General features: G+C 43.9%; 1 protein-coding gene and 2 long non-coding RNA genes across 5 annotated transcripts; 2 read left to right on the top strand and 1 right to left on the bottom strand.

The window, feature by feature from the left end:
- Window positions 1-5,642: 5,642 nt before the first annotated feature.
- Window positions 5,643-10,251, top strand: LOC128076136 (uncharacterized). Its single transcript, XR_008204257.1, has 2 exons — window positions 5,643-9,061; window positions 9,402-10,251. It is a non-coding gene; the product is annotated as an uncharacterized LOC128076136 (long non-coding RNA).
- DESI2 (desumoylating isopeptidase 2) lies at window positions 8,803-21,852 on the bottom strand. Of its 2 annotated transcripts, none has more exons than XM_052673409.1 (5): window positions 21,718-21,852; window positions 15,830-15,902; window positions 13,989-14,082; window positions 13,513-13,654; window positions 8,803-11,462 (listed from the first exon to the last, which is right to left on the bottom strand). In XM_052673409.1, the coding sequence occupies exons 1-5, from the start codon at window positions 21,754-21,756 to the stop codon at window positions 11,229-11,231; spliced, it is 582 nt and encodes a 193-aa protein (XP_052529369.1). In that variant the 5' UTR covers window positions 21,757-21,852; the 3' UTR covers window positions 8,803-11,228. The 2 variants fall into 2 exon arrangements, with proteins under 2 accessions (XP_052529369.1, XP_052529373.1); XM_052673413.1 differs by lacking the exon at window positions 21,718-21,852 and adding an exon at window positions 16,930-17,028.
- Window positions 13,609-18,244, top strand: LOC128076139 (uncharacterized). 2 transcript variants are annotated; one of them, XR_008204259.1, is made up of 4 exons: window positions 13,609-13,701; window positions 16,423-16,669; window positions 16,998-17,182; window positions 18,132-18,244. It is a non-coding gene; the product is annotated as an uncharacterized LOC128076139 (long non-coding RNA). The 2 variants fall into 2 exon arrangements; XR_008204258.1 differs by lacking the exon at window positions 13,609-13,701 and having other exon boundaries at window positions 16,214-16,669.
- Window positions 21,853-22,900: the final 1,048 nt, after the last annotated feature.

Genomic DNA, 22,900 nt, shown 5'->3' with positions numbered 1-22,900 from the left:
TACTCACCAAACCCACAAATGCATGTGATGTGTTATGCACGCAGGTTTTGATTTGACTGCGTGTGTGTGGCAGGTGCAAGAGGCAGAATCAGTGCTGCACTGTGCCCTCCACCCCACAGCATTCCATTCTATGTGGTCCACACTCAAGCTACTCACAATCAACTCATGAAAAATATCACTAAAAATCATGGAATAAGGCTTAAAAGTTTACCATCTTGTGAGGTTGCATTGTTAGCTGTCCAGGGTCGTGTGCTGCCTGCAGGCTGTGGGATCTAGCATGTAAATATTTCTCTATGTGGTGAATTTTCTGCTGTTTTCTGAGAAGGCTCAGAGATTAAATACTTCCAGCAAAAGATTTTGCTCTCTTTCTATTGCCACACTGTGACCTGGCTAGGTCAGCCTGTTGGTGACTGCCTACCAAGGGCTGTGACCTCCTGTCATATTTTAATTGTGGAGAACAGTGGTTTCCTAGCCACAGGTGCTGGGCTGAAGTCACTCATCTCTATGAGCACCTGATATGAGATGGCTGGTAGCAGAGGCTGTTGGTATTCTGAGGTCTGGGAAATGGTAGGGCAGCTGGAGCTGTCTGGGGTTCCGGGGCAGTTGTTCCTGAGGGACTGGTGGGATCTGTGTGCATGTCCTATTTAGCCATGCTGCTGGAGAAGCCCTTGGAGTCTTACTGACATTAATGGTGGGTTTGTCCTCACCCATGCCATTATCCTCTTCAGTGAGATCGCCAGCTGTTTAGTGAATTCAGTTGCAGAGCTCTTGGGCACGGGCTTTCTGTGATTACCAAGCTGTGCAGAGCACTCTTTTAATTTATGCTGATAGTTTTATTTTTCCAGTATGTTGAACTGATACCTTCTCAGGTACTTCTGCAGGAACAAGAGTAGAAACTAACCATACATTTTGTTACTTTGCTTATAAACTGTTAAAAATTCTTAGAAAGTTGGATGTAACTTATGTCTAATAGATTAGTTTTTCTGGTCCACTGAAGCTAAAATGGCCTAAACATCAATCAGAGGCAGCTGGTGATGGTGAGTTATTCTTCCAGTTCTGGAGAAGTCTGCGTTGGCAGAAAGCTGCACAGCTTACTTCATCTAATCTTGTGCTTCAGAGAGGAAAGAAGAGCCATTTCTTAGATGAGGAAGGGAAGAGAGTGCTTATTTTGATGAATGATCCTTCAGAGTGCTAACTTGGGTTTACAACAGTGTAATACTGAATAATAGTGTCAGTACCATCTGATTCCCTCTCATCCTTGCTCCTTGGAGTGGCATGTATATTTTACAATTTCCTTTTTACATTTCTTTAGCTCTTGCGAGGGTACTTTAAATTAGTTGATCGAGGTGATTGTTGTGATAAAGCACTTTATCTTAAATCTCTCTTTTTTTTTTTTGTTCAAAGACTTTTCATGAGTATTAAAAAACTAGTGTTATTCAAAGTTCTGTTTTTTCCAACCTAATTGTAAGCATGTCCAAAGTAAAAGAAGGACCAGAGGTGGTAACTCTGGTCTGTTCCTTATGAAGATGATCGCCTCACAGACAGGGACACAGACAAAGCAGAGAAGTGTCTTCAACACTGTCTTCAACACTGATGACAGGCTGTGGGACCTTTGAATCCCTGAGCTGGAGAACTGTGAATGCAGTAACAGTAGATTCCTAGCCAGCCCTGAACTTGTGCAGAATTTGTGGCTCCAGTTGGATGTATATAGGTCTGGGACACAACTGGGATTCATCCTAGGGTACTCAGAGAGCTGACTGATGTCACTGTGGGACATCTCTCAATTATTTTTCAACAACCTTGGCAATCTGTAGAGATCCTAGTCACCTGGAAGCTAGCAAACATTGTTCCCGTTTTCAGGAAAGGTAAGAAAGAATACCCTGCTCAAAACAGGCCTGTCAGTCTCACATCAGTCCTGGCAGAATTATGGAGAGTTATTGTAAAACACCCAAAAGACAATGCAGTCGTTGGTTACAGCTAACATGGATTCACAGGGGTAAACTCTGTGGTCTTAATTTCCTCTTACAACAAGGTTACCCATCTGCTTGGCCAAGGGAAGCCAGCTGACCTAATCTTTTTAGATTCAAAAGTTTAGTTTAGATTCGAAAGTTTAGTTTAGTATCCAAAACTTTGGACACTGTTTTGCACAGTATTTTTCTGGACAGAATGTCCAGCATATAGCTAGACAAAAATATAACGCCTTGGGTGGGTGGACAAAAATAGTTTCTGAAGCAGGAGGGAGCTTTCAAAAAGGGGATCAAGTTGAATATTTCCAAACTGATCCACTAAGCCTGGAATCATTGCGTTACCTCCTAACCATGGAAGATCAGCATCTAGCCCCTTCAGGGCAGCAGGAGCCACCAGCTCCACCCCTTACTTTTCCAGCCTTTACTGTGAGAGCAACAAGGCAAAGTGCAAGAGGGAAAAAACTGCTGTTCCCCTTCTGGATATTACCAAAGGGGCAAAGGCTTTTTTTGTGTCTAAGGAGCTCTCCAGATTGAGAGATTTTTAACTGATTTATTCACTTGTGGTTCCTAATGAACACAGATGGGGATGAGGATGAGGAATCTGTTAGTTTCCAAGCCTCCTGCTGAGGACAGATTGATAAAGGCAATAGGAAGCATTTCCTTGTGGATGGAGCAAAAGTATCCCTCACATGAGGTCCCAAGGACAGTAGAGACAAGCTGCTGGAATAAATGATTTTGCATTAGGACAGAAATCTGTGCAGAATTGCATCTTGGAATCCCTTTCAGACCTATCTTTCCCAAGAACATAGTGCCATTTAAATATGTTAACCTCTTGCTGACATAGAAATCACATAACGATTTCTTATCCTTCTGGACAAAAAACCAGGGTTTATTTAATGATGCTGTTGTGTATTGATTGTATGGTATTTTAGCATTTATCAAAACTCACAGTGTCTGTATGCTAACATCTGCCCCCCCAAACAACCAATATTAATAACCTTAATCAATATGAAGCTATTGATAGGCTATAGGGTTCTGGAGAGCTCTTTGTTTTGGTGAAATATTCAGGAATATATGTTAAAATGAATTCCAGGAACTTTCCAGGAAATTAGCCATCCTAACTATGAACAATTCTGTTTTAAAAAGCATTTACATAACCTTGAAGATTCTGAACAGTTTGCTTTTAAAAATTAGCTAAAATCAGTCATGTGTCTTTCTTTATAAAGTAAAATTGCATGTGAATGTGAAATGAATGGAAAAAGTTGCAGCACATTTGTGGATAGCATCAAAATTTAGTGCTTTTCTCAACTAAAATCTGCAGGAGTTCATCAATTACCTGCTTTAGCTTTGGATTTGGTGAGTTATTCTCACTCATATTCACTTACAAGCATAGCTGACACGTGACACTGATGTTAGGAACACCCCTGATAACCAAGGAGCTGATGGTTACTGAAATATAAATAAAATGCTTAAATGGTACTCCTCCAAATGTACTCCAACAGCTCCACTTTTTCTGGAGAAGATCTAATAAATAAACTGGTGAGGTTTTGGGAACTGTTTCACAATTGGAATTAAACGTAATGACATAATGCCTGGCATTCTTTCTAGAGACTGTTCTTTTACCATGTCTTATAAGAATATGAAGTTATGCCTATCATAGGTAAAATTTTAAAGAGACACCTATTGTGTTCCAAATAAATCTGAGACTTAAAATCTGTACATCCAGAGTTGCTGTGAGAAACCATATCAGCAGCTTTGCTGAAATCTAAAAAGATTACATCAACTTTGGTCAAGCAGATGGGTAATTTGACATAGGGTTTGGCAATACAGCTCTCTGAACTGTCTTTTAAGACCAAGTAAAGAACATTCTGAAAGCAGATCTGTCTCCTGCTGTTTTCCTCTGATGTGAGCTGGAAGGAAAACTCAGGTGGACGCCCCGGAAGAGCTACATGACAGGGAACCTGCTCAATCCTGCAAATCTTGTCCTTGCCAAACAAGTTCCTTTCACATATATTTGATTTTCTTTGTTTCCTTGGCAATAGTAAATCAGCTGGAAAAGTACCTTATGTCTGAGGAGCTGAACCAAAAGGGACCCAATGCAATTGAATGTAGGCAATTGAATCATGCCTTAACTGTCCATCATCTTGAATCCAAAGAACCAAGCTACAGCTCTGTATGTTTTAATTGGTGGCTTATACATTCTATATGTATTCTTTTGCTGTCCTCATCTATGGAATGACCACTGTGTTGTTTCCCATCACGTCACTGATAATCTAAGCGTACATTTTAAATCAAGCACCGTGAGGCATTTTGCTATCTGTACCATACCTAGGCATTTCCTGAGCTGTGTCTTTCTTCCATGAAGTACCAGAGCTGTCTGCCACGGGATTTTGTTCCTCCGTTGATGGACTGTCAGTCACCAAATTCTGCTTCTTAATTTAGCATCTAATTGCTTATTTGTTGTTTTGTATGTTTCCTTATGACTTCGGTTGCACAACTGCAGTGATTAGTGTTGATGTTCCTGAGGCTTGCATAGCAGTGCTTTAACGCTGCACAAGGAAAACATCCTACAATAGAGCAGGGATCGCACTCCGAGGATTTCTAGCTTTATCTCCTCAAGTTGCATAGAGCTTTGCTACGGTAGTCTCTCCACAAATGAGGTCAGGAGTAATTCATTATAATTGTTCTGAGTGAATTTCACAGAAGAAATGAAGAAAATTGTTCATTTACGAGATTATGTGGCTTTCTCTGCACTGGGGAACATGGGAACTTCTCAGTAATGAACACTTATTAGTGCCATGATCAGCTGTAATGTTTGCATAATGAACAAAAATGCTTTGTGTTTGACTTGGCTGCCTTCAGTATTTCTGTATTCTTGACTGCATTTTTGTACAATATGCGAGTGACTTTGACAAAATTTATCAGAACTCACCCTAAAAATGAACTTCACCCCGCTAACTTCTGTTTCCAGGTATTTCCTTTCATTTGCCTTATCATCACCCATTAAGAAGGTCGTTCTTCCACTGAAGCGATTTCCCGCAGGTACAGTGCTGCGTGGAAAGCACAGTTCTCATGGCTCCAGCTGCTGCTGCTGTGGCAGAGCTGGGGAGTACACACCAGCTATGAGCCCCAGCTCCAGCCATTCTACCTAAACTGAGCCCTGCCATTTCTCTCCTGAAAACGCCTCTGTATTTTCGTGGCATCTGTACTTTGCCAGCACCTGTAGTGCCAACAGTGGGTTTCACCTTCAGCAGCAGCAGCAGTGCTGCCATTTGTACTGATCTGACCCACACCTGCCAGGAGCTCTCAGAACCTGGAAGTGCTCTGGCTCTACTTCCTCTTCCTCCTGCTAAACCCTACCTGGAGCTGGCAGTGCCACACTTGTTTCTGGGGTTTGGCTGTTTATGAAGGTGGTGTTCTACTGTGGGCAGGAAAACGCATGGAAAAATCCTTTTTCTTGGAGCAAAGCACTTCCGTGAGTTTTAGTATTATAGCATATTTTTTGTAATAGCAAAACACAGCAGCTGGTTCCCATGGAAACCAAGAAAGGCCTCGCCACACATTGGAGAGAAGGTGGATGGTGGGCTGGCCTGCCCGGAGCAGCGCAAGATGTCCTTGTGGATGGGTTAGCACAGGGCACTGCCACTTTCAAAAGACAGCTCCAAAACTGCTGGATTGTGGAAGCTGAAAGCGGGTCATCCTTCTGCTGTCCCTGGTTGTTTTGTCATGGCCACTTCAGCATTTTTAGAACAGACAACCAAAGCTACCCTGACCTACAATGCAACCAAGTGAGGCTTCTCAGAAGAGTGCAGAGATGAGAGGCCCGCCAAAGCCATCTGTCATCCTGCTTTTAAACCTCTTACTGCGTGTGGAAACCATAAGGCTGTTGAAGGGCAGAGGAGCTTTAAGAGAACAATTGCAGAGGTGAGAGCATCCTCCAAGGCCTGGGAATCCTCCCCCAGAGCAGGCTGCTTTGGTTGACTGGCAGGAGTTTGGGTGTGTGGCTGGCCTTGCTGATTTCTTTTTTTTTTTTTTTTTGGATGTAGGAACAAGAATTGGAAGAAGCACACAAACATGCACACAAAAATCAGACTCCTCTTTCATGAGTCTTATCTTCCAATGCCATCCAGAACAGAGAAACTGAAAATGCAGTTGCTGGCAGAGAATTTTGTTAGACCAGCATCTGGTTTGTTACTAGCAGAAAGCTAGAAGGACAAGTGAAACAAGATTATAGAACAGTTTTGCAGCCATTACAAACAGTAGATGCTGTTTTGTATTTCAGGAACAGATTTAGGCAATGCTTTATTGTTGAGTTGAATTTTGCTAAGCACTATATGAACTTTCATTTCCACTTAATAGAAAGCCCTACATCATATCTATGTAAAAGTAGGTGGGTGTAACAGAAATGCTAAGTCAAGGCTTGAACCAGTGATTGAGCACCTGGTAGGAAGGCAGGGCCAACCCAGGGGAACTCAGGTGCATGCAATGCATCTGAGTGACTGGAAGGGGTGGAGCCAGGATCCACCCCTTCCCAGACCTCATTTAAGGGCAGTGGAACAAGGGTATCTTGCTGGAGATCCCTGTGTACCTGAGGCCTTCCAAAGGTAAGTGGATTCTTTCCTTTGTTTCTGTGCCCATGGCTCTTGCACTTGAGCAAGTGCTCTCTTGCTATAGCTTAGACTTTGTTACTCTGCTATCGTTGCTGTGTTTTCTATTGTGTTACAGTGGGTACAGTAGCTATGTAGCCTGTTTCCTCCAGGTTGTCGTTCAGTGTCTTTACTGTGCTTTTTATGTCTCTTCAAGATAAGAACATCAGTGACTTTTACATTTGAGCTGGCATGTTATCATCAGCTTTTGCTAGTTCTTACTCAAATCATACTGCTCAACACATGTGAATTAATTTGTTGGAAGCTTGAACGCTTGAACACATGACGAGCTACTGATTCTAACACAGGCCTGGTACAAGAAATATAAGTTACAGAGTAACTTTTTGAGGGAGAAAGAGGAAAAGACTGACACACATCATTTACCCTATATATACCTTTTGGTTACTGAATGCCTTCTTAAAGTGGGTAAGCACTTCTGGCCATTGGATGTCACAAGTGTGTTTTCTGGAACAACAGCACAGAACTTCTCATCTACATTCTCAAAATTTCTGCTTTTAAGAGGTGACAGAAGTGAAATCTTGAAGAGTGGAGTGGAAAATCCCCAGGCAAAACAGATCTTTGTATTTACATTATTAGTTTTAAGAGAAGTACTCCGTCTCCTTTGTGAAGTCGCATTTCAGTAAGCTCCTCCCACCTCTGCAGCTCTCACAGTGATTTGGGTCCAGTTGGACAAAGTAACGCACCTATACTTCAGCAGCTTCTCTACCAACTCCTATCCTTGCCACTCCTCTGCAGCAGCATACGTGGAGATGCTGTGCTTAGTTCACAAAGCATAGCTGAACAACAGAGCCCAGGTTCCCTGCTGGCTGTCAGTGATCTGTCACTAACAGCTGAGCCCCTGGGGCATTACCTAGCATTTGTTTAGTCTGCTGCAAAGCCAAGACTACAGATCTGGGTTTTGGAGCACATCAGCATGGCATGTAATACCTGCAACGTAACCCAAGCGTACTCCAAGTGGCTGCGTGCCCACAGGTATTGGCTGGCATGCAGAATATGAAAACTTTCAGAAACTAGCCCATTAAAAACTAACGGCTTTTAACTATGCTTCAAACAAACCAAGCTGCCAAAAACAGAATATGGCCTATAAAGCTCGAGTAACTATAGCAAAACTACCCACCTTTCACGTAAGGCATTGTTTGAAAGAAGATGTCCGCTCACACGGCACCAATAAATACAGGCTATAGGTACCAGGAGAATAAGAAAAACACAGCCAACTGTCTTTTTTAGAAAAGTATTTTTAATAAACAGATGGATTTAAGATGCTAGACAACTTGTTGCCATGTACAAGGTAACAAAGTCAAAATTCTTTGAATTTTATACAAATACTACGTAGTACAGTAAACTTGAATACAAGTTTACAAAACAAAATGCATCAGTGATTATTCAGCTTGTAACCAACTTCCAACAGTGAAAATTACCATGTATCAATAGTGATCAGAATTGCATTGCAAATTTTAGAAGTAATGCAAGTATATTTTTACCAAGCCACTCTGAAGTTTCTGGTGCACACTGACAGTACATTGGATTTTTTTGGCTTGCTGAACTGAAAATGGCATTTAAATAAAATGACAGTTAAGGAGTACACTAGGTATCAAAAGGATTACCTTACAGAAAACTAAAGGAGAATGAGAAAGTAAACAGAGCAGAACCCTGAAGTAGCAAATTATTTTTCTACCCGTTTTGATGGAAAAGACTCCACAGGTGTCCAGCTTTCTCACAGCATTTTGGAGTGTTCTAGTCCTAGCACAGTGTGGTCATTAGTAGACTAAAGTAATCCCTGCTTGGCAGTAATGCTGGTGAAAGGTAACTTGCTCTATTGCTAACAGATCGGAGTAACCGCTGGCAGGGTGACTTCTTGCGGGCATCCAGCGGAGGCCGAGTTCACAGCCCGTGATTGAAGTTACAGTACCACTCGCTGGGATGCAATACCCAACAGCCTTCAGGGTTCACGTGTCAGTTTCCTCACAGGACTTACAAATGGATGTATTTAAACAAAAAGTGGAGTGTAAGACAGTATTTTCGTCTGTACAGCTACTGATAAAATGAACAATTGTTACAAACTTTCCAGTCTGCTTTATAAAAAATATTCTTAGTTTTACTTCTAAACAAAAACTGTGCTGTGATCTGTCACTTTCTTGCATTGTACATACTGTAGTTGTGTTAATGAAGGTGTAGAGATTTGAGATCTAGAGCTCTGGATATCTGAGAAGCCTAAAAAGCTGGTTTTGGTACAGAAGAATTAGGTAGCAATGAAAATTTATCCTATTTATTTTTCCTAAAACCTAGGAAGAGCTACAGTACGTTGCTAGATCAGTGGCCTCAACCCTGAGCTGAAATAAAGGACCTGCCTTGGCCAAGAGAGTCACATTACTACTACAGCTGCACAGGAGAGACGGAACGACCCACCTACAGTCTGTCACCTTAGCTGTGAGTAGTGCAATAGTTCATTCTGTAATGCTTGAGAGCTGACTGGAGACCACCATGCTCATTTTCACACCAGGAAAAAATAAACCAAAAAACCCACCCCCAATTCAGAGATTCAAGTGGAAAAACAAAACGAGTCAGTATGTCCAAATTCTGGAGAGCAAAGAAATATCATGGTAGACTTGTCAGTCTTGAGCATTTCCCACTTGGTAGAAGAGATCATTAATACATGTACCAAAGCACAGATAACAAGACTTCTACAACTATCCCACTCTTCTTGAAAAAAAATGGCTCTTGATTCTTCCTCAGTACTGAATACTAGCTTATCTTTCTGTCACTACAGTGTATCACAGAAGATGAGTGAAAGCTTCAAGGCTGTCTTCCAAAGGCTTCAGCCCAACTGCCAGAAGAAAAACTTCTTGCTCTTTTCAACCATGAATTGAGTTGGCCATCATGCAAATTCTTACTAGAACATAACCTACTGTACCTTCCTGAAGGGTTCATGGCACTGACTACCCATGGCCTGGAGAATACACAGCATTAAGCATTCTTGCCTCCTAGGAGGATTTTTTTTTCCCCTTTTGAACAACAGAAACGTTAGAGTCAGTATTTCACTTGATGGAAAAAATTAAACTGAGCAACAGATCAAAAATAAAGCTTGTAAAAATCATTTATGTTTCTAGTAATGCACACTTCTTGGAGAGCTCATCAGTTTATAGATGTTGTTTTGTTACAGTTTAAGGCAGCGAGTCTTACAACATACACAAGCTCACCTCCCTCATATTTGTGCTACTGTATCCTCATGTGCACAACAGAACCTCGCCAATTCACACTAATGACTGCAAGAACCATTAATTCTCTTGGTAAGTGAACAAGAATAAGGCATTCCATTATATATTCTGATCACTAATTATAATTTAGCTCTAATTATAATCTACCAGCAAACATACTTCTGTGTTTTAGAAAATAGCATCTCTTACCTTCAGACATAATTACGTGTGCAGATTAGCAGGTTCTGCTGTGTAAACACGCAGGTGCATAAGCAATTTTCAGGTTTTTCTTCGTTACATCTGACAGGAAAGTTAATGCCACAGATAGAAACTGTGGGAAAATAAATTAAGATTTCTCTGTAATTTGTGCAGATATGCACAACCAACTGGGTGCCAATATATCGGCTTAAAAAAAAAACAAAACCAAAACCCATTGATGCTTATAAACTTAAATGAAGCAAAATCAGCAGCAGGAAGCAAGGCCATTCCCCAACCATAAATGGCTTGTATTATGCTATTCAAACTATGTGAAATAATAATAAAATTAAAAAAAAAATAAAATACAAGTACTAACTTTGTATATACAAGTTTTAAATCAAGTAACACAAACCGTGAAAAAACTGTTGATGTTTTTAAGAGGCGATAATCATAGATCTAAATTCTGGTTGAAGTAGACTGTAAATATGGACAGAAGATACTATGCAAACTGCATGGCTGAATTTAAAAGAAAAAACAAAATGTGAGGGATCAATGGGCAGTGTAATGAGATAGAAATTTCACTTCGTATGTGCAAAAATCCTCAGCTTCATGAATGTAGAGGTCATACTTCAATAACAGATCTTACACAAAAATCAGTCTCCCTACATCCTGGAATCTACCTGTTTACATCAGCCACTTTGAGTGTACGGTACCCTGTTCACATGGATAGCATTCAGCAGTTTCTAGCATTTCTCAGAAATTTAAGTTTCACCTGCCTTAGGTCTTGAAAACAAAGGGGAGAGTTCATAGCCAGGGCATCATCATACCACTGCCTTCGAGTTACACCAGCAAAACTCACGTTCTCTCTTCTTCCGTGGTGGCAGGAGTCCTTACAGGACTTGTAAACAGCAGTACACAATACTGTAAACAAATAATTTAAGTTCTACTTTATACAAGATGTTAACTCAGGTCTAGCAAACAGGTGAAAATGAAAAGGGTGGCTTCACACAACATCCTTCCCTTTTCTCACAGCAATTCTTTTCGCTACTTAAATAATCCTGAGCTGAAACAGGGGCTGATGAGAGCCATTTTTGCATATAAAGACAATGTTCTGGAGTCAGCTCTCACGTTCTGTCAGAAAGTCAATTGCTGGAGAGATTAAACTGAAGTATTTCAAACCATTTAGTACTTTGGAGGAGGACTTATAATTTGGTGTGGCGTCCAGTTCTAGACCCAGATGCTGAGCTTGCCAAGGAAGCAGATGCTGCTGCGTCCTCAGCTTCCTCCAGCTCGTCCTGTAGCTCCTGGCTGACACTGGACTGGAGGGCTGCAGGAGTCAGCCATTCCTTCGGCAGGCAGCTCTGGAGAAACGGTATACAAGAGCTGAAGTAGGCGAGGCGATTCACCCATCGTGGAATCTCTTTTCCACACAGAATCTACAAGAAAAGGAGAAAAGAAAGAATTAACTCATATTCTGGACCGAGCAGTAATGGATGTTAATTACTGTAAAGAATCGGCGAAAGCTGCTGCAGTCTGACACAAGTTAGCTGCAGGAAAACAATTTCCACCATCAGTAAAAGCAGAGTCCCAATTTGCAGACACTTTTTTTCCACTGCAAGTTTGACATGTAGTTATACTCCATTTTTTATCATTATCATTGGTAGAGTTCTGATCAGCCCAACCACCTCATTTTGTGAATAACTTCTTTAAAAGGCAAACAAATGAGTTCAGGTATGTTTCATATTCACACAGAATTCCTCAGAAACAGCAGCTGGAGGAGAGCTCTTGCTATGACAAAAAACACCCAGAAATGAAGCAGTCAAAAAGACAGTGTCAGTGCTACAGTTATGTGGAGTTATGCATGCAATGGGGATATTTTTATGGCTTCAAGCTCAGAGAGGGTAGATGTAGGTTAGGTATCAGGAAAATTTTTTTTACAGTGAGGCACTGGAACAGGCTGCCCAGAGATGTGGTTGGTGCCCCATCCCTGGAGACTTTCTAGGCAAGGCTGGATCAGGCCCTGGGCAACCCGATCTAGCTGTGCGTGTCCCTGTTCATTGCAGGGGTGTTGGACTAAAAGGCCCTCAGAGGTCTCTTCCAACTCTAAGGATTCTGTGATTTACTGTGATGGCCTCTGATGACTTTGGACAAGAGATCAGTATCTTACAGCACACAGATTGTAAGTTTGCTAGAACAAGAGTGGCTATACAATGCAAAGCTGCTTTCAGCTCCTCAAATACATAAAAGTTGCATTAAATGGTCGTTTTTTCTGTACATCAGTCATTAAATGTTTCTGTTGACACTACTGAAGAAGTGACCTATTTTACTTAACTGCATCTATGTTCATTTCTGGTATTACTTACCCCAGTGCAAATCTGGAGTAAATCACAGCTAGCAAGAGCATTACTCTGTTGTAGCTGAAGAGTGTTTTACTTGAAGTTATATCCCTATTTTTTAGCCAGCTTGAACACTAAACAGGATGAGTTAAAACAGAAACAACATGAGCATGAGTTCATGAGTGCAGCACATGCCTGGCTATATTGGCCAGACTTCATGCCAACTGCAGCTTCATCAGTATGTCACCAGACTTATTCCTACTAGCACTGCACACAAATCATCATCTCAAGATGTTCCAGCACCACTGGAAATCAGACTCTTTGTGTAGCCTGTGCTTTGTCAAGATTAAATATTCTGAATGAAAAGCAGCTGAGTTTTATGGAAGTTTGTCGTGGAAAACACAGCCAGTCCTTGTTTGAAAGACTTCAGTGAGCATTAGAATAAATTCTGATGAGCACAGGTTAGCAACTAGTAGCAAAAACACAACTGTCTTTCCCTTCATTGTCCTGGGTTACCTGTTCCTGGCTGTTTGTTTCTCCTGTGTCTCTACAAGCACGTAAGTGATCAGGCATTTGTTTGTGCTGGCAAACTGGAAAGGTTAAAACAAGGGTGAGAGGGAAATGCCATGCCCATTCAATTCCACAGTCAGCTATTCTGCACCACCACAGAGGCAGGTACCAGGACGCAGGCACTGGCAGAGGGACAACTTGACAAAAGCCCCTCAAACAGAAGCTAAACATCATCTATGAAACTTCAATGCCTCTGTTATTCTTTAGCAAGCACTTTGAATGCAAGGGCACTGTGTAATGGAAATTACATCTGGTTCTGTCTGCCTCACTTGTCTCTGAAGTGTCTGTAAAGATTTTGGAACCCTGTTAATACTTGCTTTACTGGGTCTCTCAATTAGCAGTAGCACCTTCTGGAACACAAGCTGCATGTAACAACATTCAGCACTTTTGGCACCACAGGCTTGCATTTTTCTCCCAAAAAACACACACACACAAAATATCTGAAGAAAGGGTAACATTTACACAAGGTACCAAAGATAAGAAGCTGGAAATTATGCCAAACAACCCGAAGGACAGGAAGGAGATGATGCTCTGTAGCCACCTGGGACGCACCTTTCTATAGACCCCAGTGTTTGTTTACCTCAGATAAAGCTGAAGAAAAGTGATTGCAGTTTTTGTGCATTAGGTGATAAGCATTTCCTTTGAATTCTTTTCCAAGCTCTTCTACTATTTTTTCTATATCATCTTCCATGAAGTCAGTGCTGCCTAGAACCACAGCCTCTCTAAAAAGAGAAACAGAGATGAGGATGAGCAGGCTTCCATGAAATAGGTGAGTAACTGTTTTCACATTGCTCAAAATATACCCCTGTGTGGGTGGCAAGATCTTTCTGCCCTCCCAGAAGGACGGATTTTTTTCTATTCCATTTTACAGCACTGGTCTCATCTGATATGAGATTCCTTCCTTGCTGTACACCCGTAGTCCACTTATTTTTCAAAACAAAGAAAACACTCTTCTCTCAGTCAGAAATTCTCAAGTATCATTTAACATATCTATCCATGCAACAAAGTGTCTTTTTAACCTATTTTCTCAAAAACAAGAAGAGAGATGTTTCTTACTTAAATTTAAATGTCTCTCCCAGCTCGGAAGCATTTCCTGGAGAAATTTCAAATATTCCAGAAAAAGGGTATGGGTGACCACCATAGGCAAATTCTGAAAAAGAAAGCTCAGATTTAACAAAAATGATACAAAGTGAAAGTAAGAACTGCAGACCTCCCTGACTGGTGGATCGATTCCAGGGATCTTCCAGTCAATGAGAACTTCACGAGCATCTAAAGCTAGACATCAGATGCTGCATTTACACTTGGATAACAACAGCAAGGAGCTGGCAATGAATCGTTTTGTTGATCAGTAGTCGACCTCAGCAAAAAGTGACAAGAAACTTCCTATATCAGCATGCAGATTTAATTAAAAAGTATGTAATTGTTTTCATTGCAGAAGTGAAGATTTAAAAGTGAAATTGTAAATTCTACCTACGTGTTTCACATGTGTTGGTCTCCAAAAATCCTCTTACATATTTAGATTAGAGATTCAAAGGATTGCATCCTCTAAGGTCTGATGACGTGCTACAGCTATACATGTGGCAACTAGTGTTAGCCTAATACATTTCTGAATCTCTTGCTAAGCAACAGTTCACCACCCCAAGCTCTTCTCTAATAGAAAAATAAACCCGTGCATGGATCTGAAGTCAGCACATGACATCTGCTGGTGTTAAGTCCTTAGAATTCATGGAGGTATCACAGTATGCTTCAACTTCCTTCTGTGTCTGTATGATAACAACGTGCCACTCCCAAGGTACAATAAAAAGCTTCAAGCATGACTTTACACTTCCTTTCCTAAAAACTTGCACTAAACCATCCACGTCTACCATGCAGTTCTGTGGATGATCTTTTTTACAACAGGTAAATAAATAAAGTGTGAGGTACTTTGAAAAATGCAAGTCATTCTTCCAGCAGGGGAATGATCTCTAACATGAGAAAGAAAGCTGCCATGACCTGAACAGGACGGGGAGGCACATGTATCTGGCACAGCACAAGTGTGTTTAAGGCACAATGCTATTACAAATCAGGTCTTTCTGGTTTGGATTAAATGACATTTTAGTAAGTTTTTAACAACAAGCATTATATTTCATCAATTCACCACTGCAAACCCAATGGCAGTGTTATTGCTCTGGCCACTGAAACACCTCCAGCATAAGATACTTGGCACAGCATTGGTTTTGCATCACATGCCACCACCTTTACTTACCTCCAAACACATCCCAGTAAAAACTTAAGGAGGCTTATTTACTTTTAAACAGACTACTTATAGCAACACCTTCATCTCCTAGGCTGGTTTTCCCAGAAGGTGTGAAGACCTTAGACCCAAGCCTGTGCTACAACACACTCAGAAACACCCTTTTTGGCAGCAGCAGGAACTGAAAGAGGCACAAAACAGCTCAGGAAGCTGCATCCCACAGTACAGCCTATTTAGCAAATTCAGACTGTGCTGCTCTATTTATCTGAGGTCTGTCTTTTTTAAATAAACAGCAGGCACGATCACCTTTTAAATAAACGTCTCTACAATTAAAAATTAACTCCTTGCACGAGTGCTGGCAGAATACGGATGAAATGGTCCCATTTCATTTATATGAAGCATACAGCTGGTGTTTCAAAACCTGAGCTATGTATTGCTATTTCTAGGGGAAGAGTCAGCATACTGTGATGTAGTTGCACACACAGCTTTACACAAGAATGCAGGATGATTCCAAATTGACACCCACGTGTTCTTTTTTTCCAGAGAACTCTGAAAGGAAACTGATAAACAGGTTTCAGGAACCAGACTTCCCTCACTACCTGACATACATTTGTTTGTTTGTTGTAGCAACACTGCTAGCACAAAAGTCAGGTTACGTACGTACCTCGGCCATACACCTCTATACCCGAATGGAATACTCCAATTCCAAGGGAAGAAGTATACTCATTCATCCAATACTAGAAGGAAAGAAGAACAAAAACCACTCCAGTTAGTTTCCAACACAGATTTGTCCTCAGACAGCAGACTGACAAATGCTCATCCCTCCATATCAAAAGCATGAAAGTCAAATAAAACTGCACAACCTTTAACTGGAACAGTGTATGCAATTAACTATACATGGTCAGTTAATTCCATTAGGTTTTACTCCATGTCTTTGTGCTGTTAGTCATTGTCTGTCAACCATGAAGCCCATACTTGGGAGAAACCCACTTTTTTTTTCTTTTTAATCTTTTAAGGATAGAACTTCAAAGTTTTCCACTAACAGAGTACATACTTGAATCAACTCCGATGATATTGCAAGAGCAAAACTGTTTCGTTGTTGTTGTTTTTAGAAAGGACATCAAAATGTAGAACTATTACACACAGACCCCAGTTGTTATTCACAGTGACCACACTTTTGCTTATGACCAGATGATCACAACTCAAGAGGTACTTAAGAGGAATGAAATGAGCTTGTATTTTGCCTTTGAATATTAGATTGCTGGTCTCCATATGTATGCAAGCTGCTGAATCACGGCGTGAACCACTGATTGAGCACCTGGGGAAAGGACCTGGTCAGCCTTGAGAGCACAGGTGAAGGCAATTCAGCTGTGTGACTGGAGTGGAGCCTGGCTGCACCTCTCTTAGACCTCATTTAAGGGCTGACTGCCACCAAGGAAGGATCTCTGGTTGGAGATCCTTTCCTTGTGGAGTTTCCCTTACAAGCCTAAATCTTCAGAGATGGGTGAGCTTTTTTCTCTTTTGTAACACCTTTCTACCACACCAGTCCTTTTGTCATCACACCTCTTGTATCACCATTCCACCACACTGATCCTTCTGATTGTTACAGCATACAACAGCCTGAACTCTCATTCTGCTCCTGATGTATCTGACTGCATTTACCAGATGTCCTTTCCATACCTCCAGTATGTGTTTACAATCTATCACTGCTGATCACTTCTATGATAAGAAACATAGCTGTATTTCAGTACTATTGCCACTTACCTCCTAAAAAGGTGGGGGTTGGGGAAAACCCTTTCCTCAGTGCTTTCTGTTTTCTTTTTTGGAAGTAGCAGTGTTGAATGCCTGTCAGCTAACAATTACCCTCAGCACCATGAAGACACACGGAGTTTGGAAAAAGAAAACCTCCAAAATGACTCTTTCCTTGGCTGCGTCACAACTTTCTTTTTCAAATTGCTCCTCGGAGAGTGATATGATGAATCTCCAAGAAAGGCTCAAGAAAAATAAAAACTCTCAGGTGAGTCCTTACAACTTCAGTAGACTAGGAAGTGAAACCTCTCACCAAAACCCAGCAATCTTTATCCTGTCAATTTCTCCAGCCGTGGGATCCTCCCTCCCTCCCATGTCATCCATTCCCAATGCACACAGCTGTGGGGCCGCAGGGCAGGCTGCAAGGAGGCAGCTCAGAGGGGACATGGACAGGGGGAGCACCTTCAGCAAGTTATTCATTTAGGAAATGGGAACAAAAGGGAAAAAAAAAGCTATCTTATTCACACAAACTGTTGACATAATATGTGCTTTCTGATCAGAAGTCACTACAAAAACAGCATAACAGATAATAATGTAAGAGGGGACAGGTGTCATGTTGTCAAGCGCGCTAGCTGGAGTTAGTACATAATTACAGACATTTTAGTTGACCTGGCATTTAATGAACGTTTCTGAAAGCCATTTTTCTCCCAGTAAGAATGATCCACTACACTTTGGAGTGAGATGCCACTCATGAAATCAAAGTCAAATGGCAAAAAGAACAGTTCAGGCCAAATGTTACAATGTTTCCAGCATCAGAAATGGATGTATTTGGCTTCTAGAGTCATCCTTATTCTAAGCACCCCCAAATTCAGCTGCTAGCAGTCACCAAACATCACAGTTGTGCTGGCAGGCACGGGACATGATAATTATCTGCATAACAAGACACCAAGGATTTGATGAGCTCTTCTTCAGACATGCCAGCTGGGGGAATTCTTGTCAACAGGAGTTAACAGCAGGCGGATTTTGCTCCTTGCACATATTTAAGGCCAAGGGTCATGGAGATCCGTGGATACATTTTGCTTAAGACTGGACCTTACAAGTGGCCTTGATGGCTGGCTCTGTTAATCCATCGCTACATCTGTGAGTGGGACGGGATGACTGTACTACACCATCACCTAAAGTAGGGTCTGACAAATTGTTTCCTTCTCTCTCCTTAGAAAAGAGCGAGTGCTGCCAGTCCATTTCTATCTAATCCAACCTTCTCAGATCAAGTATATCCAGAAACACATGGGGCCAGATCTACTTGGTGTAGAGAAACAGAACAGAGAAGGCAATGTTAAATGCTAAAACTGCCCAACTGCACTGGTAAAAAATAGATTCTGTTCACTGAAGTGAAATTAAAACCAGAACAATTCAAGAGCTTCTTAAACGTAAAGCTACCTCTAAAGCTCATTTTCTACATTTGTCCACTTCATCATTACAAAATAGTTTTATATTTATACTTACAATCAATACCATAGGAATATTCAACATAAAGTTTGTCAGCACAGGCAAAAAGTGTGCTTGCCTAATAAGAACGGTTGTCCAGCCCTACGTAACCTCAAACAGATGTGGACAGGGTCTGCAGAGCTCTGGTCCTCACCAGGACACCCATTTGGGCGGGAAATTCTGGGTCTGGCCTCCGAGTTCCAAATAATTCCCCACCACACACACGTCAGATCTGCTGCCTGACACGGGGACACAAGTTACACGAGATATCCCATAAGCACTGGAAGTAATAAAACTAGTTTGTTACTGGGCAGGAAAAAACAACTCTGCTCCTCCAACCTTGCGAAATCTGATGCCAGAGGCGGGAGCAGAAAGGCAGGCACCGAGCTGCCTCGTGGAGCCATGCAGGGGCAGGTGGATGGGATGGACAGCTGCTGCACTGCGCAGTTCAGCAAGCCCCGTGTTACTTGGGTGAGCGTTGCTCACTGCTGGCAGCACAGAAGTATGTGGATGCAGATTACCTGACCGCAGAAACCGAGCAGTGGCACCAGATTAAACACAAGTCAGCAGCTTGAAAGGAGTGCCAAAAGCACTTCGCTTTATATTTCCATAAGAACAGAGTAGGTGAATTGAAGACAAAAGAATTTCAGTAAGGCAGAATTACTTTCCCCCTAGGAACAGTAATTACATCTAATTATTACTTAATCTGAATCAGTTATTGGAAGCTCGGTGGCGTTCTCCCACTGAACGAAATGCCTTATCGCGGTGAAGAAAGAAATGCAGAACAATCACAGCTTAAAGGACACTGAGTTTGGCCACAGCCAAAGAGATTACACACAGCTTACAAAATAAAGATCACAACAGATTAAATGACATACGCATAGCTGGCTGCTTCGGTGACATGCATTACAATCTGGAAACCCAAACTGATCTCAAAAGCTACACTCAGGCTTCCATTGCACAAAACAGACTCCCTTCGTTTAGTCCGATCTGAATTTTGCTGTAGAAGAACGTCTAAGAGCACAGCCCCACATCCTCAGTATTTTGCAGCAAGTCGTTTTGTGAAACAGGGATTTATGTCTAACTAAACCATCAAAACAAAAATAATATGGATGTACGTTTCTATGTGCATAATAAAGTCATGTCACTGCATTGACAGAGACACTAATCCCACTGCTTCAACAGCATCCTCATTGCATTCTTCAGAGCTCCCATTTATGCTAGTAGTTCAGATCGTTAACGCCTTGTTTGACGTGGGAAAATAGGATGCTACTTGGGGCACAAAGACCCTATACTGCTACAGGGACAGCGGTTTGTGATAATGAAGATACAAAGTACTCCAGCTCCAAGCACTCCCTCTCCATGCCACTGCTTTCAGCAGGCTCTCAGTGGTAGCACTAACACTGCCCATGAAGCCAGGCTTCACTGAAGTGCCTGCTCCAAGCAAGAATAAAACAGACTGAGCGACCATTCTGAGAGAGAGTTCAAGGCTGCATGCTGACGGTGTCCCTCAGATACTATGGCATCCTCAGCTTTTCTTTCCTGTTTAGAAGAAATCTGCTTCTTTAGCAGTCAAATAACACAGATGCGATTATAAAACAGCCATAGCTGAGGTGGGATAAATAAACACCCCAGTTAGTGGTCTCAGCTCGTGCTATGTATAATTTGTGGTGATGTTCAGCTTCAGCAGATAAGCACACAACAAGCACCCCGATCTGACCAAACACCCACAGGTAGCTTTGCTGGCCTGCTTGTTTTGGAGAACGAGCTCTTTCCACAGGCGGTGGGCCTACGACTCTCCTTCTCCTCGACACAGAGACACAGCTACTGAGCTACTTGGCACATCCCAAGGGAAAGCACAGCCCTCCTGCTGCTGCCCGTGGCTCCTTGCAGTCTCTCCAGGATGGCTCTCACAGTCAAGGTCGCTCACCTCCCACATCAGAGGCATGCCATGCCTTTGACTTCACGGGTAATTGCTTGTGTAACAGCCTTGGAACTAAAGTCCTGTTTCTTTATACTTAATATAGTACTTATAACTAATGCACACAAAACCAGCTCTTTTAAGACTACAAGAGCTTTTCCCACACACATTTTTCAGTTGCAGTCCAAAGAAGCCCACTATATCACATCCTTCCCACTTGGGTCTACCATAACACACTGACAGCACCTCGCAGGCCCCATGTATGTGCTCGGCCAGGTTAGCAGGGCCCCTGTTCCTGTGCCTCTCTCAGCAAACACTGCTCCCATTCCCATTAACCACCCCTGCTCCGGCAAAGGAAACCCAACGCAGATGTAACAGGTTGCATTCACTGGCAACAAAACCCAAGCACAGGAAGTGGAAGGGAATCCTTTGACAGGGACCCTGTTTTCTTTCCGTCCGATACCTACCACAGAAACCAATGGCAATAATCAGATGCATAACTAAGTCCAAGCAGGACAGCACTCTATCAACTGCTAGCAAATACTCAAACACATGAGTACAAGACAATGCACTTCTCTGCCAGCAATGAGACCTACACTGTGCTCCTCCACCCGCCCAAAGCACCAGAAGTTCACTTCAAAACTGGTGGTGGTTCAAGGAGAGCTCGTCCCACACAGTTCCCAATGCTGTTGTGAAGCCTCCCTGCCCCTCACCACAGGCCCAACAATGCTCAGAGGACAACCAGTAGCACTCGATCTAATTTCCAGCTACTGAAGCGCATTAAGGGATAATATTTCCCTAATATTACTTATCCCGTGGCTGTACCATACAGGTGCTTCTGCCTCATTTGTTACTATGGCAGCTGAGCAGCTTCCAGCTGCATGCAGGGCAACCCAACAGCTGCTGGAGGTGTCAGCCAGGCATCACACGGGAAGCCAAGGTGAGCTCACAGCATGGCAGATCGGGATGAGGCAATTCCTTTATTCCTGCCAAGCGTCGCCATGCCACAGCAATACAAAAAATACCGACACAGCACTCAGAAACTTCCAACTTTCCAAAGACAGCGGTTACCCCCAGCCAGCACCCTGCGCAAGCGACACGTGCGGAGCAGGAACCTTCTGAAGGACGAGGACGAACTCCTCGCACAAATTAACGCTTTGCTCCTACTGCGGCTACAGCGGGGGGGGGAGGAGGAGCCCCTCTGCAGGCTGCGGACCCCGCAAGCTGCGACCCAGCCGCACGCCAAACTTTCGCTGCCGAGCAGAAGCGACGCGTCACCCCCGCATAGAGCCCCGCGCGGGGCGGAGGGAGGGAAGGAGAAAGGGAAAGTCCTCGGCGCCGCCCGCAGAGCCCCCCTCCCGCCCGCCTCCCGGCCCCTGCCCGCGGGCGCTCACCATGTCGTACACGTTGAGGATCACCAGCTGGTTCGCCATCGCCGGCGGCCCGCGAGCGCCCCGAGCCCGCAGGCTGCTCCAGTGGGGCGGCGAGGCTCAGGCCGGCGGCGGGGCGGTGGGCACCCCCGGGGGCCGCTTCCTCCTCGTCCCGCCTGTTGCTGCGGGGCGGGGGGGGGCGGCGGGCACCATGGAGCCGCCGCCGCGGAGGAACGGGGCCCGGCCCGCGGGAGGAGCGCTCAGCCCGCGGCCGGCGGCGGGGGCCGGGAGGCGGGGAGCGGGCCCCGCCCCGACGGCGGCAGCGGGAGAAGACGGGGAGAGCGCAAACGGCGGCTCCCGGGCAGCCTCGGTACCGCCGGCGCCAGGCAGGCCGGGAGCCCCTCGGATGGGCGCAAAATGGAGCCGCTCGAGCCCGCCCCCACCTTCCGCCAGGAGCGGGACGGCGGCGACTACAGCTCCCGGCGTGCCGCGCGGCTCCCGGCCTGCCCGGCGCCGCCCTCCTCACGTCGCTCCGCGGTTCCGCGTAGGCGGGGCGCGCCGTGCCGTGAGCGGCTACGGCGGGACGGGCTGTGCCGAGGTGTCGGCATCGGGGCCGTCCGGGCTGCCAGGACTGCTGGCGGTAACGGCTCGCGGTGCCTGCCGAGCTGTCGGCCAGTGTGGCCCCTGACTGACTGCTCAGGGCCATGCGCTCCGTCTGCTCCTGCGGCTGGGACCGGGCTGGTAGCTACAAACCAGAGGTTTGGTAGGCAGAAGCCGCTTCCGTATCAGGGGTTGCTGAGGAAAATTAAAACAGCGGTAGTCGAAACCTTGTCTGAAAACTGTGACAACCGAAGTTGTTGAGCTCACGGGCTCCTCTTCGTTCCTTGCCGATGACCTCTGTTCTTCGGTGGCTGCAGTTTGGAAGGTGATGAGAAAGAGCTGGGGAGGAGTCAGGCCAGCATCTTTCCGTGCCGGCCGTAGGCTACTTAGGCAGCTGAGGGGCCGTGCTCGGCATGTAGCACAGGGTGCTCAGGGTAAGTCTCCTCTAAGGTACAGCTTCTCTGCTCAGCATCTTATGTTCGTAAGGTCATTTGAGTTGGAAGGGACTCTTAAAGGTCATCTAGTCCAACTCCCCTGCAGTGAACAGGGACGTCCACTGGGACGTCCAGGGTGCTCCGATCCCCATCCAGCCTGACCTTACGTGTCT

The sequence above is a fragment of the Tympanuchus pallidicinctus genome, unplaced genomic scaffold (genome assembly GCF_026119805.1).
Source record: "Tympanuchus pallidicinctus isolate F22 unplaced genomic scaffold, pur_lepc_1.0 scaffold1, whole genome shotgun sequence".
NCBI classification, from domain to species: domain Eukaryota; kingdom Metazoa; phylum Chordata; class Aves; order Galliformes; family Phasianidae; genus Tympanuchus; species Tympanuchus pallidicinctus.
The sequence above is the reverse complement of the archived record's forward strand: the minus strand, read 5'-3'. Positions and strand labels throughout refer to the sequence as shown.

What these genes read in the sequence shown, in the direction of transcription:
- DESI2 (XM_052673409.1), bottom strand. Translation starts at nt 21,756, where the DNA reads ATGGCGAACCAGCTGGTGATCCTCAACGTGTACGACATG. An exon ending in TATAGAGGTGTATGGCCGAG is followed by an intron (nt 14,083 to 15,829) that starts GTACGTACGTAA and finishes TTTCTTTTTCAG; the next exon opens with AATTTGCCTATGGTGGTCAC. An exon ending in TTTCTTCAGCTTTATCTGAG is followed by an intron (nt 11,463 to 13,512) that starts GTAAACAAACAC and finishes CTTTTCTTGTAG; the next exon opens with ATTCTGTGTGGAAAAGAGAT.